At 39.7% G+C, this 19684-nt stretch overlaps 1 protein-coding gene across 6 annotated transcripts in view; it reads right to left on the reverse strand.

Moving 5' to 3' along the window:
- Positions 1-19684, reverse strand: part of HECW1 (HECT, C2 and WW domain containing E3 ubiquitin protein ligase 1) — a 246207-nt gene that overhangs the window by 73214 nt on the left and 153309 nt on the right. For all 6 annotated transcript variants that reach the window (XM_060781570.2, XM_060781573.2, XM_060781572.2 and 3 more), the window contains 2 exons: positions 12354-12429; positions 5731-5900 (listed from right to left, as the gene is read on the reverse strand). In XM_060781570.2, coding sequence (XP_060637553.2) covers positions 5731-5900; positions 12354-12429 — 246 coding nt within the window. The remainder of the gene's footprint in view (positions 1-5730; positions 5901-12353; positions 12430-19684) is intronic.

Here is a 19684-nt window from a genome sequence, read left to right on the forward strand (position 1 = left end):
AAAAACTATCTTACCATCATACAAACAATCAAAGACATACGCAAAGAAACAAATTACACTAAACAAAAGGACAATATCATCACCATAAAATCAAACACTTTTCTTAATATACACTGATCTACAACAACTAAGAAACCTACTTTTAACATATAAAACAACATGTGAGGCAAAACTACACAAAGTGACTACAACCTGCCAACTAAAATAACACACTGACCACAAATCCAATGCATATTTACTCAGAAATCAAAGAAAGTGCAACAGGGCTTGCTCCCACATATGTGTGCATAGACACTACGCTACCTAATGTAAGGAATTTTACAAGTTAAAAAAGAACTGAACACAGTGTTATATTTTCTGAAAACGAGCAACTTTGAGTTAGATTTTTAAAAACAGACTGCATAAACTATTGTATATTCTGGTGTATGAGACTTCTTTCTAACCCAAGAAAATCTCAAAAGTCAGGGGTCGTCTTATACGCTGGAGCAGCCTTATGTATGGAAGTCGTCTTATACGCTGGAGTAGCCTTATGTGTGGGAGTTGTCTTATACACTGGGGTAGTCTTATACATTGGGAGCCGTCTTATAGAGCAGGTGTTGAAACTTCCAATCCGGATTGGAGAATCTGTGGTTGCTGCATATTGTGAGGGGAGCTCAAAAATGGCAGTGGCCACGTCCCTGTTGTATGCAGTCACTGTATGAAAGCGTTAAGGGTGATGCTGTACAAGTAATGTAGAAGAAAATCCATTCATCAGGATTCGTGGACTTAATGCGGTTCTGATGGTGAGGTGAAGGGGCACGTCACCGGGAAGGTGTAAGTGAAGGGTGGAGCAAGCTGCAGGTGTCTTGGGCGCCCGGGGTATGGAAAAAAGAGATAGAGTGGCTCTGGGCCCAGAAAAACACAACTCTTTTACCTGTCTGGCCCGCCCTTGTATCCTATTACCGTATCTCCTCCTCTGCCACTCAGATCTCGCTCCTGAAGACTGCAGTGAAGCGGCGCATGTGCGAGATCTGAGAGGCTGAGAAGGAGGTATAGTAATAGAAAAAATACCATATTGAAATCAAATCTGATGCTTTTAACATTTTTATTTGGTGTGCGTTGGAAGAGGGATAGTCTTATACAGTGAGTATATCCCAAACTCTATATTTTAACTGGAAGTTGGGGGTCGTCTTATATGCCCAGTCGTCTTATATGCCAGAATATACGGTACTTGGAATTCATGGTGATGCTGAAAATGTAGGCATATTGAGTGGAATGAGACTGTATTGCGTCTATAGCAGCTCTTTATTCAGCATATTTCTACTGTCTTCCAATTCCATTTCAATGAGTAATATGTTAAATGTGTAAATGCATTATATATATAGAAATTCCATCTTCAGCTACCTCTCCCTGACTAATATGAGGGTCAGGAAGAGAAGAAGACAGAAACAAATACACTTTTTTTCAAAGGGTGAGCTGAATGTAGTAGGGATCAATATTTAGGATGTGAACACTCATCCTGCTTTCATCTTTGGCAAACATATTTTCCATATTAGTTAGAATGAAGGACTTTTCTCCAGCAACTTGTTCTTTTACTCCCAAATCTCTTTCCAATACCTGTCAAAATTGTATCTGATGAAAAAGCCGATCTGTAACATATCCTTTAAATTAAAGATGACATTACATTTCATGGCGCCATGTACAATAACAATAAATAAATGCACATATATCTGCCTGCCTACCCTGCTCTTGTTTACCATATTTTAGCATACTTCTGGTGGGTGAAACATGCTCCAGAGAACTAACAGCCTGTCAGTTAACTGGCTTTTCAGTTAAGAAGAAACTGGGCCATGAAGTCTTGTAATGGTGACCTGGTTTTCTTGTTGCCTACAGGCAGATAGCAACTTGCTACTCGGAATTGTAGTTCCTAGAAAAAAATTTCTCAGCCATTATACAAAATGAGGTTGCTCACTAATGGAAAAGCCTTCAGTCATCTGCAAAATGTTTCTCAGATATAAGACTTCAAAAAAAAAAAAAGTCCAGTTAAATACAATTAGGTTAGAACCTAAACAGGGGCATGGTTTGCACACTGTTTCAAGATCTGCAAAAAACAATCACTAGGTCCATGCTAGTAAATTGTAGGAAGTGGGGCGAAAATAACTACTCATTCAGAGTGAAGGTAGGGAGCATGTGTAATTGAGGAATCCTTCAGAAACTTTTGAAAAACTGGTGTTCCTTGACACATAATCTGAAAACCACTGATGGATGAGAATAGTCAACGTGTCCTTGGTAATCAACGTGGTTTTACTTTCCAGCTTTTTAGAGCCCTTTCACACAGTCCTATATTCCAGAAGATCAAGGCAGAAAATCCCACGTTATCTGCTTTGAACTGGAATATATGGCAGCGTGGACTCAGATAACCCAGTTCAAAGCAGATATTGTGGGATTTTCTGCCTTGATATTCTGGGATAAAGGGCTGTGTTGGGCCTTTACAAGGTGCTGCAATGGATTATTTTTTTATTTCAGACAAAGCCATGGAGTTAATTAAGAACAATTATTTGATAATGATCATATAACACATATGCCACAGCAGTTATGCAAACGTTGTGAGGAATTTACACATCTGCTTGAGTTGTTCTGAGACTACAAAGTTTTGGACTACAACTCCCATGATTGTTCAGACATCATGAACAGTTGTCATTTTAAAAAGCATTTTTTCAAGACTTGTCATATTTATTTCAATGTATAGATCAAATCAGCAACAAAAGATTAAAGGCCCTTTCAGACAGGTCATATATCCTAGGTACTAATCCCAGGTTTTCTGTTGATCACAGATTTTCTGGCAGTGTGGACTCATATAATCCAGTTTGAAGCAGAAAACCTGGGATCAGATCCTGGGATATAGGGACTGTCTGGAAGGGCTCTAAATTCACCTGGATTAGAGAACTACTGCATTTAGGTCTGCTTATCTTGCCACATACTCCAGTTGAGAGCACTTCAACCTTTGATTTGTTTTCATATTCAGTCAGGGGTAAATTGCAAATTGAAATAAGCAGAAAAGAGGTCTGTGATCCCTTTCCTAGATCAGAGACTCTTAATGCATTTCTCTTTCATTTCCAGGATGAAAATAATAATGGGAGAGCTCTTTCATGGGCTAAATACACAGTTCAACTGAGAAATGCTATGAAGCGCATGATTCACCTAGTAAGTGAAGAGATTGTGCTTGAACTGCAATTAAATTCCTTATTCAGGTATTCTTTGAATCTTGGTGTCATAGTATCATGGAATAATTGAGTTGGAAGCGATCACATGGGCCATCTAGTCCAATTCCTTGCCATGCAGGAAAAGCACAATCAAAGTACCCCTGATAGATGACCATACAGCCTCTGTTTAAAAGCTTCCAAAGAAGCAGCTTCCACCACACTCTAAGGCAGTGAGTTCCACTGTTGAACAGCTCGTATGGTCAGCAAGTTGTTCCTAATGTTCAGGTGGAATTTCCTTTCCTGTAATTCGAACTCATTGCTCCAAGTCCTAGTTTCCAAGGCAGCAGAAAACAAGCCTGTTCCCTCTTCATTATGACACCCTTTCACATATTTATACATGTCTCTTCTCAACTTCTCTTCTGCAGGCTTAACATATCCAGTTGTTTAAGACGCTCCTCCTAGGGCATGGTCTACACTCTCTAGACCAGTGGTTCTCAACCTGGGGTCCCCAGATGTTTTTGGCCTTCAACTCCCAGAAATCCCAAAAGCTGGTAAACTGGCTGGGATTTCTGGGAATTGTAGGCCAAAAACATCTGGGGACCCCAGGTTGAGAACCACTGCTCTAGACCTTTGATCATTTTAGTTGCCCTCCTCTGGACACTTTCTAGCTTGTCAATATCTCTTTTAAACTGTGGTGTCCATAATTGGTGGTGTCCCAAAATTGGAATAATGCCAAAACAGGATCAAGAAGAAATAGATAAGACACAGCCTGTAACTAGGCAAGACCAATTATTCATGTGATACCCAATTGTAAACAAAAGAACTAACACAAGGATAACAAAATGTTGCCATTCTGAAACAAAGCATCTTAAATTCAATCCTTGCCAATTGGAATTTTGTATTTCACCGAACTCCATAAACTGGAATCGATGGGGTAACAAAAATCATGTACTCTTCTCTCTAAGTCTTCTGTTAAATGTTCCAATAAGACAGATAAATCTCCATTCATTGATTTGGCTCCCAAAAAGACAGTTCCATAAAAGATTTATTTTAGATTTTAGCAGTCCTTCAATTCCACAGTTGTTACTCTCTATGCATTCACATTTACATCACTGGTGCTTTGCTTCTACAGTGTTGCTAAAGTTCTGGTGGTGAAACTTTCAGAACTCTAACACAGCTTTCAAAATTTCATTATAAATGGCAGTTCCTAATAGGTTCTATCATAAAAATTAGCAATAATGAAGTAATAATGAAATTTTGAAAGTTTTGTAAGAGTTCTGACATTTTCACCACCAGAACTTTAGCAACTCTGTAGAAGTAAAGTGCCAGCTCCACCTAGTTTTCACTTTAGTTTTGTAAGTACTTTAGAACCATTTAGAACCATGGTTGCACATGCCTAGTATATAAGTATATGTTACCACATCGTGTCAGACCATCTCACCACCTACTCCTTGGTATTGGCTCTCCCAAGACACAGATTTTTCACAGTTCTGTTGCACTATATTTTTAAAAAAGCAAAATGCTAATATCCACAATTTCTATTATTCAATTTCTAATTAGTGTCTATATGTATTTTCTTGCTAAAGTAGTATTCTATAATGCTAATTCTCTCCTTTACTCAGTAAAAGACTTCTGGCATCTAACAATGGCATACATCCACCCTCTAATTACATTCTTGTAATGCCAAGCAATGTCTTTATTTAATAATTACCAACTCTCCAAATAATAGTTTTGTAGTATAATGTGTATCAAAAGAGTAATTGAGCATCTGCTTTAATCACAAATTAAACTGTAGCAGCTGAAATTTAAGGAATTTAATGTGCTACTGCCCATCCTTCAAGCTAACATAGATTAGCCCTTGATTAAAGTAGGAGCTACTGAATAATATGGAAGTTATTCAAATATTTCAAATACACTGATGAAACAACAACAAAAAACATAAAATACTGGAAACCTAAGGTGACATTATTATTCAGTCTATTGCAAGTAGACATGTCATGTTAAAAACATAAAGCATTTTAATGTATTTTTGAACCACCTTCACAAAAACCAGGGGGACTGTTCCTTGAGCACCAAGGTAAAGATTACACGAGAGTGTTTCAGTCATTTACATTTTCTCAATAGTACATGTCTATTGTCAGATATCTAGAATCAAGGAACTATATCTTTGGGCAAAACTTTTACACATTATGTCTTCTGCTACATTGAATGGCAGGTAGAAATTTATTTCTGACTACCAGAATATTTGTATTTGTAATTTGAATTAGATGGGAGTTTAGAAATGCCCCTTATAAGGTTCTATGGAAAACCTTCTTGAATGCCCTTTGAATAAACTAGCATTCTGTTCTGATCAGGAGGTTCTCTGCGTTTAACTGGAAGACTGCCATCTTTTTGTGGCTGATGAAACAAATTTGTGTGCATTACCAGCAAGGAAAAAACATCGGTTTTTTAAAGTCTAAATTAGATATCTACTGAAGGCAGGATTAAAGATTTTCTATCCCTAAAAAGTTTGTGCATCTGCTTGTGCATATTTTTTTAAAAAGCTTACCTCTCTTTGCCAGATGGGGTTGACAGTGTTACAAATGATCTTCGATCTCTTCTCTTGTCCATGATGTGGAAGAGCTGGGAAGATGCTATGCTTTCCAGGTTGGATTGAAATCTTTAGGTAAGGGTCAGGATTGAAAAACATGCCCTTCTTAAGACCAAAAGCCTGGAAATCTGTGGAAGATTGAACATTCCTATTAGTAATTATTTAGTCCTGGTTTTTAATAGTTTTCAATAGTTTGATAAAATCAGTAGAACATGTTCTTGCAATTGTGTTATATAACTGCCTGTTAGCAGTTCAAACATGGCTTTGGCTATCCTAGTTAAGAAGACAGCTTTGTTTGCCCTGGAGAATAGCCCATGCTGGGAACTGTACAAGAGGCAATGCCAGATTTAGGACAAATGAGGCCCCGTGCTAGTTAAGTTATGCAGTCCCTTACTTGGGCCCTGAACAAGGTTGGCCTGGTAGGAACAACCATTATGTCTGGAATCAATCAAAAACAGAACACCTTCAACTTTAGAGTTGTAACACATAAGCAAAATCCATCGTAAAAACATTTTTTGGGCAGGAATATGGTCCAGCAGGGCTATGTGATTGAGTACACCTAAACACAATGGTAAATCCGGCTCTGACAAGAGGAGTGTATCTCTCAGTGACTTCTGATACCATGAACCATGGTATGCTCTGAGTGCGACACTTCCAGCATGGCACGGACACTGTCTTATATGGTTCTGGTCCTTTATAGCAAGGCAAGCTCAAAACCTCTGTCAAAAGATGATACTGGGAGATTTCTGTTCAGCACCTTGATCGCTAATTTGAAAGCTTCCGCAAGGTTTAGTCTGAGGGTACTAAACTGTTGGGGAGATTGTCTGGCAAGATTTATTCAGAGGGGCCCTGCCTTTCTCCAGATTCACTATGCTATTTATATTATTTATTTGTTTACTATATTTATATCCCGCCTCTCTTGACCCTGGAGGGGACTCAAGGTGGTTTACAACATAGGTAACAATTCCATGCCTTAAAAAATACAATTAAAATAAACATTAAAATTAAAATTAAAGTTAAAATACATTAAAACATTTAAAAACATTTAAAAACTATTATAAACCACGCTATCCGAAATCATAATCCAGGCCATTCCAGTAGTCATTGCACATAATTCCAAACCCATCTATTGCACTATATTATTCTCCAAAGGCTTGATCCCAAAGCCATGTTTTCACTCTCTTTCTGGAAGACAGAGGGGAAGAGGCTGATCTACTATTGCTGGGGAGGGAGTTCCACAGCCGAGGGGCCACCACTGAAAAGGCCCTATCTCTAGTTCCCGCCAATCACGCCAGTGAGGAAGTGGGATTGAGAGCAGCCCTCCCCCCCCCCCCCGATGATCTTAATCTCTGAGATGGTTCATAGGGGGATACGTTTGGATAGGTAAGCTTGGCCAGAATTGTTTAGGGCTTTATAGGTAGCAGACTGGCAGCCAGTAGAGCTGACATAACAGGGGGGTTGTATGAGCAATTTCGCTGCGGCCTGTTGGACCATTTGGAGCTTCCGAACAGTCTTCAAAGGCAACTCCATGTAGAACACGTTGCAGTAGTCTATTCAGGATGTAACCAGTGTGTGGACTACTGTGGCCAAGTAGGACTTCCCAAGGTATGGGCCCAGCTCCCCGGCCACCGCTGAAACTTGGGGTTCCAGGCTCAGTGATGCGTCCAAGAGAACTCCCAGGCTACAAACCTGTATCTTTAGGGAGAGTGTAACCCCGTCCAACACAGGCTGTAATCCTATGCCCTGTTTGGCTTTATGACTGACCAGGAGTACCTCTGTCTTGTCTGGATTCAATTTCAATTTGTTTGCCCTCATCCAGGCCATCACAGCTGCCAAGCACCGGTTCAGGCCCTGGATGGTCCCCTTAGTAGTAGGTGGAAAGGAGTAATAGTTTTGAACATCATCTGCGTACAGGTGACATCGAACTCTAAAACTTCAGATGATCTCTCCCAGTAGCTTCTTGTAGATGTTAAACAACATGGGGGACAATGCTAGCTATTCTAGCTCATGATTATGACCTAATCAAAGATCTATATTGCTTGACGATGGCATTTTATTTTTAACTGATGGCTAATAAGTAAGTAAAAGAGAAAGCTGCTAAAATCTTGAATATATGACAACAAATGGTCTAGCAAGAAGGGAGGGAAGAAGGTTGGCTAGAGACTCTAAGGATGACTGAAAATTCCCAGCTGTAGACCAGATATTGCTAGAAGTTTTGACCAGTTGTAAACAAAGCCATTGTAAAGCCAGAATAGGGAAGATAAGAGAGATGTGTACCATTTATATAAGCCCACTTGAGAGACCAACTTTGTGGGTTGATATAAAAAGATTAATAGTAGCTTGAAAAAAATTGGAAGAATCTCCCAGAGGCTGGTTAATTGGATAAAAAGGCTGGTAGAGATTTTTTTAAATGACGCATATACTCTCCCCTCCTTTATTTCCTAAGGTTTGGGGGAAGTACAGTTAGAAAGCCTCTACTCCCATTGCCTTATTGTGCTCTGCAAGTATTTCCCAGTCATCTAGCTAGAGCAAGGAACAACCAGAACAGCCCCAACTGATCTGTGGTTATGACACTCAAGAAAGAGCCCAGCAAGCTTCTTCTCCTCACCTTGTGTCCCTCTGCCAGGTGGCAATATTTCAAAAAAGCTAAATGTACCTATTCTTCCCAAAGGTACCCTTTTTGCCATTAAAAGGTATTTACTTAACTTTTTCACTGTGGCTACTGAATTCTGGTAAAGTTTTTGTGAACAACACAAAGGCAAAGCAGTTCGGTACATTTTGGCTTCCCTAGACTATTTCTGTAGCAAAGTGAGAGAGCAGTTAACATTCTCTGTGTATATTTTTAAACCCAAACCTATTGATGAATGATATACCATATATCATTTCTGATTGCTCATAAATCACAGTCTTTCCTAAAACAAGTGGCGAATATCAATCAATTTGAAAATGTCAGGCCATTTTTCAGAAACAGATCACTTGAGCACAAAGAAACCAGGCAAAGCAAGCATATTTCTCTGTACCTTTTTCAGTTATTGTTTTTTTTTTAAACCTAGCATGAAATCTGTAACAAAATGATAGAGTAAGCCATTTATGGAAGTAAATTTATTAACAGCAGTAGAATTTGGAAAAAAAAATTGGAAGCAATTATATTTGTTTGGGAGATAATAAAGAGCAAGTGAATACTTCTATATAATACTAGCGGTCCCCTGCCACGTGTTGCTGTGGCCCAGTCTGTTGATCTGGAAAATAAAGTAATGAGAAAGTGTTGGTTTCTAACATATGTAATGTCTTTATGCTTGTGGGTAAACAGTATTTCTTGTTGTTTCTTTGCCAGTGTTGATGTGGAGATTGTCTGGTTTGCCTACTCTGGAACATGCAACATATCGTTGTCCTTCTTTAGGGGTCCCTTTCAAATCTTTGATACTGCACCTGTCATATACGTATATGTGTGTGCGCGCGAATGGCTGGATGGCCCTTTGTCAGGAGGGCTTTGATTATGTTTTCTTGCCCTGGTGAAGGGAGTTGGACTGGATGACCTTACGGCGGCATCGGCATTTCTCAACCTGGGAAGTCAAGACCCGGGGGGGGGGGGGGGTCATCAGGGACGTGTCAGAAGGGTCACCAAAGACCAGCAGAAAACACAGTATTTTATGTTGGTCATGGGGGTTCTGTGTGGGATGTTTGGCCCATTTCCATTGTTGGTGGAGTTCGGAATGCTCTTTGATTGTAGGTGAACTATACATCCTAGTAACTACAGCTCCCAAATGTCAAGGTCTATTTTCCCCAAACTCCATCTGTGTTCATATTTGGGCATATTGGGTATTCCTGTCAAGTTTGGTCCAGATCCATCATTGTTTGAGTCCACAGTGTTCTCTGGATGGAGGTGAACTACAATTCCAAAACTCAAGGTCAATGCCCACCAAACCCTTCTAGTGTTTTCTGTTGGTCAGGGGAGTTCTGTGTGCCACGTTTGGTTCAATTCCATCATTGGTGGAATTAGGAATGCTCTTTGATTATAGGTGAACTATAATTCCCAGCAACTACAACTCCCAAATGACAAAATAATAATTTTTAGTGATGGTCACTATGAGACGTTTTGTTGCCAAATTTGGTGTGATTTCGTTCATTGGTTCTTTTGTTTTTAAAGTACTCATTATGCATAGAGCATTTATATATATATATATATATATATATATATATATATTCACAACTGAGACAGGGTAAACTATAGAGATGGGAAACTACAAACCTTAGAAAGCCGGTGAGTTATAATACACACAACACCTGTATACAATAATGATGTAGTTTTACGAGGTCTTTAGCTTTCTCTGCAAAAGAGTGATGGCACCTGACCCAACTATGATCCCAGGATTCCACAGCATTGATCCATGGCAATTAAAGTGGTGTCAAGCTGCATTCATTTTATAGTGTAAACACGCTCTTAGAAAACTTTATTATAGTCTTGGACAAATAATTATTTCTCTAACATTCCATATCTCAGAAGACAAAATGAACTAAGGATATGCAATGCAATGTACTCTGAACATGTTGGGTAAGACAAGCTCCCAGAACAAAAATAAAGACATCTCTAGGAATAAGAGAGCAGTTAACAGGAATGCAGAGCCTGCAAGTTACTTGTAGGATGACTGAGCTATGATGGATGTTCTTGGTCCCAAAGCATTACCCTTCCACTTTGCAGGTGTGGATGGCTTCAGTATGTCAATATACTAATTTGCCTTAAAGTTTATTTTCCAAGCTCAAAGAGTTCTTGAAAGGGAAGCAGAATGAAGATTACAGAAAGAAAAAAATGTCAATAAAATGTTGGGGATGGAGATTACTGGCATGTCTACATGTGACAGCTTGGGAATTGTGAAGAATATGGACAATGCTCTGCAAACAAAATCAACTGGATTTGCATTGACTTAGATGCTGCAGTTGATACAGGTCTGGTACATATAAATATTGGCTCCTGCGTGTCCTATATTGGATATGTTTCAATTTCTGCATTTTGAAGATGCAGACAAGATTCTTGGAGAGGTGACAGCCATCACTTGTACACTGGACCCATGCCCATCCTGGCCCCTACAAGCAGTTGGAGAAGAGTAACTAAGGAGAGCAATGAATGCATCATTACAGCAAGGCAGCTTTCCAACTTGCCTAAAAGAGATAATGGTGACAATGTTTGTGAATAAATCCTCTCGGGACCACATACACTGGATAATTACTAGCTCCTCTTTAATATAGCTGTCTTGGTTAAAGTTATTAAGTATATGTTGATCTCACAGCTCCAAGAGTTCCTGGATGAAACAGATGATCCAGATTCATTTAAACTGGCTTTAGGCCTAATTGAGACAGACGCAGATTTGGTCACCCATATAGGTAACTAGATGAGGGATCTTTCTGTGACTTTTAATATTATTGGTTACTAGCTGTCCCCTGCCACGCGTTGCTGTGGCCCAGTCTGGTGATCTGGAAAATAAAGTAATGAGAAAGTGATGGTTTCTAATATATGTAATTTCTTTATGCTTGTGGGTAAACAGTATTTCTTGTTGTTTCTTTGTCACTGTTGATGTAGAGATTGTCTGGTTTGCCTACCCTGGAACATGCAACATATTATTGTCCTTTAGGGGTCCCTTTCAAATACTATATCTCTCTCTGTGTGTGAATCATATCTATGACTGGATGGCTCTTTGTCAGGAGGGCTCTGATTACATTTTCTTGTCCTGGTGAAGAGAGTTGGACTGGATGGCCTTAAGTATTTTCTGTTGGTCATGGGGGTTCTGTGTGGGAAATCTGCCCCAATTCTGTTGTTCTGCATCTCTCCCCCTTCCTTTCCTTCATGTCTGTATTTCTCTTTTCCTTTCCTTTGGGTATCTCTCCCCTCCTTGTGCTTATAGATCTCCCCCTCTTTCTTTTCCTTCATGTCTCTATCTCTCCACCCTGCCCTTCATGTCTGTACATCTCCCCCTTCCATTCCTTCATGTCTATATTCCTCCCTTCGTTTCCTTCATGTATCTCCCTACCCCCTGTATCTCTCTCCCCATTCCTTTCCTTTCTGACACTTCTTTAATTGCAATGGCTGAATGTTATGCAATCCTAGGATATGTAGTTTGGTGAGGCAGCAGCATTCTTTGGCAGGGAAAGCTCAAGACTTTGTAAAACTATATCCCCCAGGATTCCATGCCATTGAGCCAACATAGCTAAAGTGGTGTCAAGCTGTATTCAGTCTATTGCACAGATGCAGCCCAAGGAAGCTGAGGCAGGATAAACAAGAGAGGTTTCTTGAAGGAAGGGTTACTTATTTCTCTGGTTTTTCTTTCCATTGCTGGAAGATGTGGTGTTGTAGCACTTTTGTTTTAAGAGAAGACATTCTAAGCATGAAGCAATTGTAATGCACACTTTGTGCCAGCCAGCAGCACACGCTGGGCCTGTTTCAACTTACATACAGATTCAATTTAAAAACAAACTTACAGAAACCCCTCTTGTTCATAAGCTGCGAGTCAAAACACTTTTGGTCCCAAGCACGCAGCATGCATAATGGATACTTAATCTGTATTGCACAATGTTACAGTAAAACATACCTGACAATGAAAAACTAATCAGTCTTCTGCTTCCCTGTCCCTGGACCGAATCTTCATTGGTGATACTTTTAAAAATCTGCCAGTAAAGAGAAAAATAGCAAGAGAAATGTCATCAACTGTATTTGTTTGTTCATAGAACAATACTGACTAATAACTGTTATTTCTATACCCACAACCATTTAGACATCAATCGCAGGTATTCAAGAGACAGCTATTGATCAGAATCCTTTTCTGACCACTCAACATTCTTAACAGTAGAGAGGAGAAAGAGACCACAGGAGAGTTTTTTCTCAGACAATCAGAAAGAAAAAGAAAGAATGACTATAATCATATCAATGTGTTTTCTCAGGGGCAGTAAAAAGGCCATTTTTATGTTTGCTGTTTGCAAATCCTATTTATTTGTTTTATGTTGCACTTTATTCAATTTGGGAGCAACTATTTGAACTATAAAATGAAAATGTATCACCTGGATTTGTAAGCTACAACCCCCAGATCCATATGCAGAGCCTTTTTCTTTTTTTAAAAAAGGGAAGGGGACCTACAGGTTTGACACATAATTTGAGGAAATTACATTCTAAGATTTCAATCCTCAGAATCCTTTGGCCAGCTTGCTGGTATTTAGTTCAGGGATTCTGAGAGTGGCCAGGAGTTTTTGAGGGCTGTGCGTCCAAAAATAACTGCACCAAGCTCTGATTCAGCAATGAAATGTGGGTGACTGGATCCATGCCCCTAATCTTCACTATCTGAATTTTGCTGAACCTTTTGTCCTCAGATCTGATTATGCCACTTGAAGTGTGAGGGGGCCTTCTTCCATTCAGCTATCACTCAAGCAAAAGAGGGAAAGCATGACCTCTAGCCAGATGCCTCTCCATTCACCAGCAACATTATCAGCAAAAAGAATCTCCAGCTTGCCAACCTGGTCTCACAGCAGGGTGAGTTCAGGACAATATGCCAAATTTTATTGGAAATTGCTTTGCTTGACTAATTTTGCTGCAGCTTTAGCAAAGCTGCTTGTATGATCAAATTTCCCTCCTCTAAAATATCAAATAAAGCACAATCATGCCCGTAAAACTCAGCATTTTTTAAAAACTTGGCCAGATCATTTTTCTAAAAGTTTATTGGTGCTGAACAACTTGCAAAACTTAGCAACTTGTTTTTGTCCAATTTTGCTTTCCAAATGTAGTATTTTTGCCTCATCTCCACCTGAAATTGCCATCATCTTGACTTTGTCTCTACTGCAACCTAACTATATTTACCCAAACATCTTGTAGATCATATAAATTGTATTATTTAGCATGACTCCTGATGAAAACTACACATTTAATCTGTTTAGTACAGAACACAGTGGACACAATTTCTACTTGCCTTATTATACTGATACATTTTCATCTATGGATAACCAGTGTGAAAATGCTGCCATTAATGCCATGTCAGTAAACAGAAAAACAATTGCCATCCAGAATTAGATGAGACTGGGAGGGGGGTGGTGGTGGTGTTTAATTTCTCCCAGCTCTGCCCACCAGGATTCTGTGAGCAGCAGGTGGCGAAGCCTAGGAGTCGGGGAGGTGGAGTTGCTTGGTCTATCGTGATTCCATCACCCTGACCAGATACCCTATCCCACAGTCAATAACGTTTGAGTGTATTTATCTAAAGGTGGGTAACCATGATATAATAGGGATTATGTTGCTGTACTGCCCACTGAGCTGCTCAACAGCCTCCCTTCTTGAGCTAGCTGGGGTGGTCTCAGGGTTAGCGTTGGGAGTCTCAATGGCTAATCATGCTGAAACTGCCCTATCAGAAGTGGCTCAGAACTTCATGGCCTCCATGACAACCATGGGTCTGTCTCAGGTGGTGTCTTGCCCTATCCATGCTGTGAGACACACTTTGGACCTTGTTTTCTATGCAGGATGGGATCATGGTGATGGTAGTTTGGAGGAACTTGTCACAATCCCGTTGTCATGGACTGATTGCTATCTGTTGGGACTCCAAACCTCTACAAGGGTGGAGGACTGATTAAGATGGTCTGCTCCAGGAAGCTTATGGATCCGGATGGATTCCTGATGACTCTTGGAGATTTTTCTGTCACCTTGGCAGGTGATTCTGTTGAAGCTCTGGCTGACCTCTGGAATGGGTAAATGGCCTGGGTGGTGGACACAATTGCTTCTGAACATCCCCTCTCATGGAGCAGAGCCAAGCCAGCCCCTTGAAGCAAGTGAGATGGATACTACAGTGATGTTGGTGGAGAACTCGAAGCGAATCTGACCTAGCATGGGCTAGAGCATATTTGACAGCCTGCTCCGTGGCAATGGAGGCAGCAGATGCCGCTCCCCCCTCCCAAACCTATTACTGTTATTGTGTCCCTTATTTTCACCTTCAACACCTGGCAATCCAGTGCACAAAGAGCCCCTAGGGCCTCATCACAATGGAGAAAAAAATCCACTCAAAATTCTGCCTCCTACAGAATTCTGGGGTTTGTAGTTTAGGGAGGAGCCTTTAACAGCCTCACTAAACTATAAACCCCAGAATTCTGCAGGAGGCAGAAACCAGATTTTAAGTGGATTTTTTCTCTAGTGTGATAAAGTGGCTAGTCTCAGTCATTCACAAGATGGCAACTCTGCAACATAAAGCCAAATGAAATTGTTCTTCATTTGCGAAGTTATTTTTTATTTGTTTCTGGCTCAAAATGGTTAGTATAAACTTGATAACTTAGTAATTCATAAAACTGTTTGTAACTTTTCACATAATTATAACATGTTGCTCTTGTGGAATATACTGCTTTGAAACTGAGTTCCATCATTTTGCAATAGCTTGTATTGGAATGTAAGATCAGTCAAAAAGAGAGCAGATTATTTTTTTTTTCTTTTACAACAGATAGCAGTTCCTTAATTAACTGTGACTGATCCAGACAATGTTAACTGCCCCAAATGCTTTTGGGATAGATGACTAACAGAGGAAGGAAAACACGTGAGAAAGGAAGAAAACCGATCCCAATTCATCCCTGTCTAAGTCAGTGGTTCTCAACCTGTGGGTGTTTTGGCCTACAACTCTCAGAAGTCCCAGCCAGTTTACCAGCTGTTAGGATTTCTGGGAGTTGAAAGCCAAAACATCTGGGGACCCACAAGTTGAGAACCACTGGTCTAAGCCATCTCATTCTTAGTGGAGAAGAGAGCAGCAAGACCAAGCTGCTGCTTCTTCCAAGATATCTCATAACAAAACAAATACTAGCTATGGTAACATGATGAGTAAGGGAGGCACACAAAACTGTAGGTAGATGTCTTGAATAGGAAATGGCAAGTGAGTGACAAAGTCAGTGCATTTCAGCCCAGAAGAGTGATTTCTCTTTAGAAAGTGGGACTTCTGAAGCTTGGGTGGAGGAGAGGACAGGAACATCCACTATACTTTTCCCTCTCCCATTTTAAATATACAAAAAGGAGGTTCACTTGCCTATAAATCATTTTAAAATATGCTAGCGATCAAATGTTTTCCCTCACATATGTTTATCATTTAGTCAGTCATTAATCATACTTTAGTATTTAAAAACATTTAGAGGAGAACCATATTAATATTTGTGCCTGTTTTTCAATTGATTGAGGCCATTGAAACAGGGAGGGTTTTTTTTGCCTGATGCCTGCGATGAGCTCAGAAGGAACCAATGAAGCATAGAAGGTTAAGATTGTATTTTGCAGCTGCTTGTCTTTGTATAATTTGTTAGATGGCAGTGTTATTATGTATGACCTATTAGTATTTCTATTATATAGTCATAACTGGATACATGATCTGAGTAAAGCAGCAGCAGAAAATACTGTGTGAGAATCAAAACCATTAAAGAACTTAGCCACAGTAATTATCTTCTTTATGCTTTTAGGGACCAAAACACTCAACCCAATTTTATTCTTGTATCATCTGGTTTGTATATTTTACCCCAAGGTCAGAACATTCATGTTGGATTGTGGTGTCACAGAAAGCAACAATCATTTGGAGTTATGCCACATTGACGATACACTAATTTGTGCTGGTTAACACTCACTAACTGATCCCATTCTTAGCAGAAAATAAGTAAACAAATCATGGATCTCAGGTTCCACAGCTGGTTTATAGTGATGTGTGAACAGCTGCCAGCTTCCTGGTTTGTCCTTCACTTGACAAGACAGAAGAATAATCTAAAATTTGCTTCAGCAGAAAGCTATCTGCTCCTTCCTAGTTTACACATCACAGCAAACCAAAAGTCCACACATCTATTGCACATGGACGATGATTAAGTGTATACCGATATGCCATTTATCCATGGTGAGTGCAGACTGGGGCTTCAAGAACAGCTTAAAGAAGATAGAAATAATTGTCTTCCTCTATGGCATTTGGTGGAAGGCAGGCACTAACACTGAAATATTACATACTAGCCGTCCCCTGCCACACGTTGCTGTGGCCCAGTCTGGTGATTTGGAAAAGTAAAATAGGGCTTTGGTTATGTTTTCTTGCCCTGGTGAAGGGAGTTTGACTGGCTGGTCTTAAGGCAGCATTTCTCATCCTGGGGGTCAGGACCCCGGGGGGGGGGAGGGTGTCACGGGGGGTATCAGAAGGGTCATCAGAGACCACCAGAAAACACAGTATTTTGTATTGGTCATGGAAGTTCTGCGTGGAAAGTTTGGTCCAATTCTATCATTGGTGGGGTTCAGAATGCTATCTGATTGTGGGTGAATTATAAATCCCAGTAACTACAACTCCCAAATGTCAAGGTCTATTTCCCCCAAACTCAATCTGTGCTCATATTTGAGCATATGGAGTATTCTTGCCAATTTTTGTCTAGATCCTTCATTGTTTGAAACCACAGTACTCTCTGGGTGTAGATAAACTATAACTCCAAAACTCAAGGTCAATGTCCACCAAACCCTTACAGTTTTTTCTATTGGTCATGGGAGTTCTGTGTGCCAAGTTTGGTTCAATTCCATTGTTGGTGAGTTCAGAATGTTCTTTGATTGTACGTGAACTATAAATCCCAGCAACTACAACTCCCAAATGACAAAATCAAAGTTTTTTGAGTAAATACATTGGGTTGTTAGGTGTATGTGGTCCAAATTTGGTGTCAATTCGTCATGTGGTTTTTGAGTTATGTTAATCCCACAAACGAACATTGCATTTTTATTTATATATAGATAAGCCAGTTGATTATTCCTTGCAATACGATCTTCAGGGAAGGTGCCATCTTTAACTGTTCCAGTGCAGCCTTTTTCATTGAACGCCTGGTTAACTAGCATTCTACTGAAGGCTTGATTCCATTGGGGCACCTATGGTCTCCCACATACCCGACCACTGATGAGAGCAATGAGTGCTGCAAACCGATTGGCAGCTTCCCTGAGCTGCACTCCACTCGGCCTTCCCTCGCACTGCTGAGCATTGACATGGAGATGTCAGTGCAGCAGAGCCGCTCCACCATTGCTGCCATTTCCCATTATCTTGCAGCTAGCTAGCCATAGCCCAAAGTTACTTCAAGTCAATGATACCTTGTATGACGACAGTACTAGGGAATTCTACCAACCAGTCCCCCTTCGACCATCAACTTAGTACTGAAACCGGACTTGGCTTGGAGCTACTGACTTCTCTGCCAACACTCAACTTTCAACTCTGTTTCTTCTGGGTTTTAGTGGGGACTTTTGTTTTGAGATTATTTATTTATTTATTTTGTGGAGACCTCTCTTAATTTTCCCACTTGCTCATGATGACCGAGTTTAGCAAAATACACTATTTAATTGAAGCAACACCACAATAATTGTAATTGGTTTTAAATGTTTTAAATGCTTAATATTTATTTATATCTTATTTCCGGATGTTATTATACTTTGTGTGATTTTTGTCTTGTATTTTATGTTAAATGTGCTTTGATTTGTATTGTATGATATTTATACACTGTGTATTTGCAATGTGGCACTGAACTCTAAGCCACTCTGAGTCCTCTTTTGGGTGAGAAGAGAGGGGTAGAAATATAGTAAACAAATAAATAAATTTTATTGTTTCAACATTTGTGTATTTTTCTCTGTAGGATACTCAGCATCTTTTTAAAGAAAAAAGACATTCGGAGTTTGAAATGTTGGGTTTGAAAATTAATTCAAATGTTAGAAATATGGTAATTAAAAACTAATAATGAAACTAACTGAATTCTTTAAGTTATTGTCAAATACACCCCATCTGCCCCAGTGAGGCTTAGTGCTCAATCCACCTTCCACCATCTGATCTGCTTACAGCCCATCTGCTCTAGTGATAATCAATGCCTTATCCTGTGTCTTCCCCAGTGAGAAATTCAACTAAAACATTTAATAATATAAATATTCACAGCAAGCTCCAACTCTCAGCAAGCAAAAATCTCGCATCTTTGAAAATGAATGGTTAAAAAAATAATGAGACTAGAATTGCCAGACTTCTAGGCAACCACCCAACAGCCCATCCCACTCTCAGTGACCTTTCTCTGATTCCACTGTGATCCTGATTGACCATATGAAAGCAATTATTTTAGTCTTTAATGGGGTTTTTAAAAAGCCACTTTGTACTCAAAACAGCTTGTTTTTTAAATGTATGAAGCCTAAAATAGGTGCTTTCTTTTTGAAAACAGAAGCATATTGTGCTTTCCAGCAGCACTAGGACAAACATGAATACAGATTTCATACAGGCCTGTTGGAGGCACCTGCGTTTCAGCTAAAAGGCACTAAAGTCTTTGTGAATTATATATTACATCATAATATACTATAGAAATGAGTCCACAATATAATCAGCAAAAGAACAGAAGTTACTGAATAGACATTCCCCTGATCCCACAAGAAAGACTCTATATCAGTGGTTCTCAACCTTCCTAGTTCCATGAAGAACTTTGTACAGTTCTTCATGTTGTGGTGACCCCCAACCATAAAATTATTTTCATTGCTACTTCATATCTGCAATTTTGCTACTGTTATGAATCGTAATGTAAATATCTGATATGCAGGATGTATTTTCATTCACTGGACCAAATTTAGCACAAATACTAAATACGCCCAAATTTGAATACTGGTGGGGTTGAGGGCAAATTGATTTTGTGATCTGGGAGTTGTAGTTTCTGGGATTTACAGTTCACCTACAATCAAAGAGCATTCTGGACTCCACCAATGATGGAATTGAACTACACTTGGTCCACAGAACTCCCATGAACAACAGATAATACTGGAAGGTTTTGATGGGCATTGACCTTGAGTTTTGGAGTTATAGTTCACCTACATCCACTCAAACAATGACGAATCTGAACAAAACTTGGCACAAACACTCAATATGCCCACCTGCAAATACTGGTGGAGTTTGGGAAAAATAAG

This window comes from Anolis sagrei, chromosome 6, assembly GCF_037176765.1.
Source record: "Anolis sagrei isolate rAnoSag1 chromosome 6, rAnoSag1.mat, whole genome shotgun sequence".
NCBI classification, from domain to species: Eukaryota; Metazoa; Chordata; class Lepidosauria; order Squamata; family Dactyloidae; genus Anolis; species Anolis sagrei.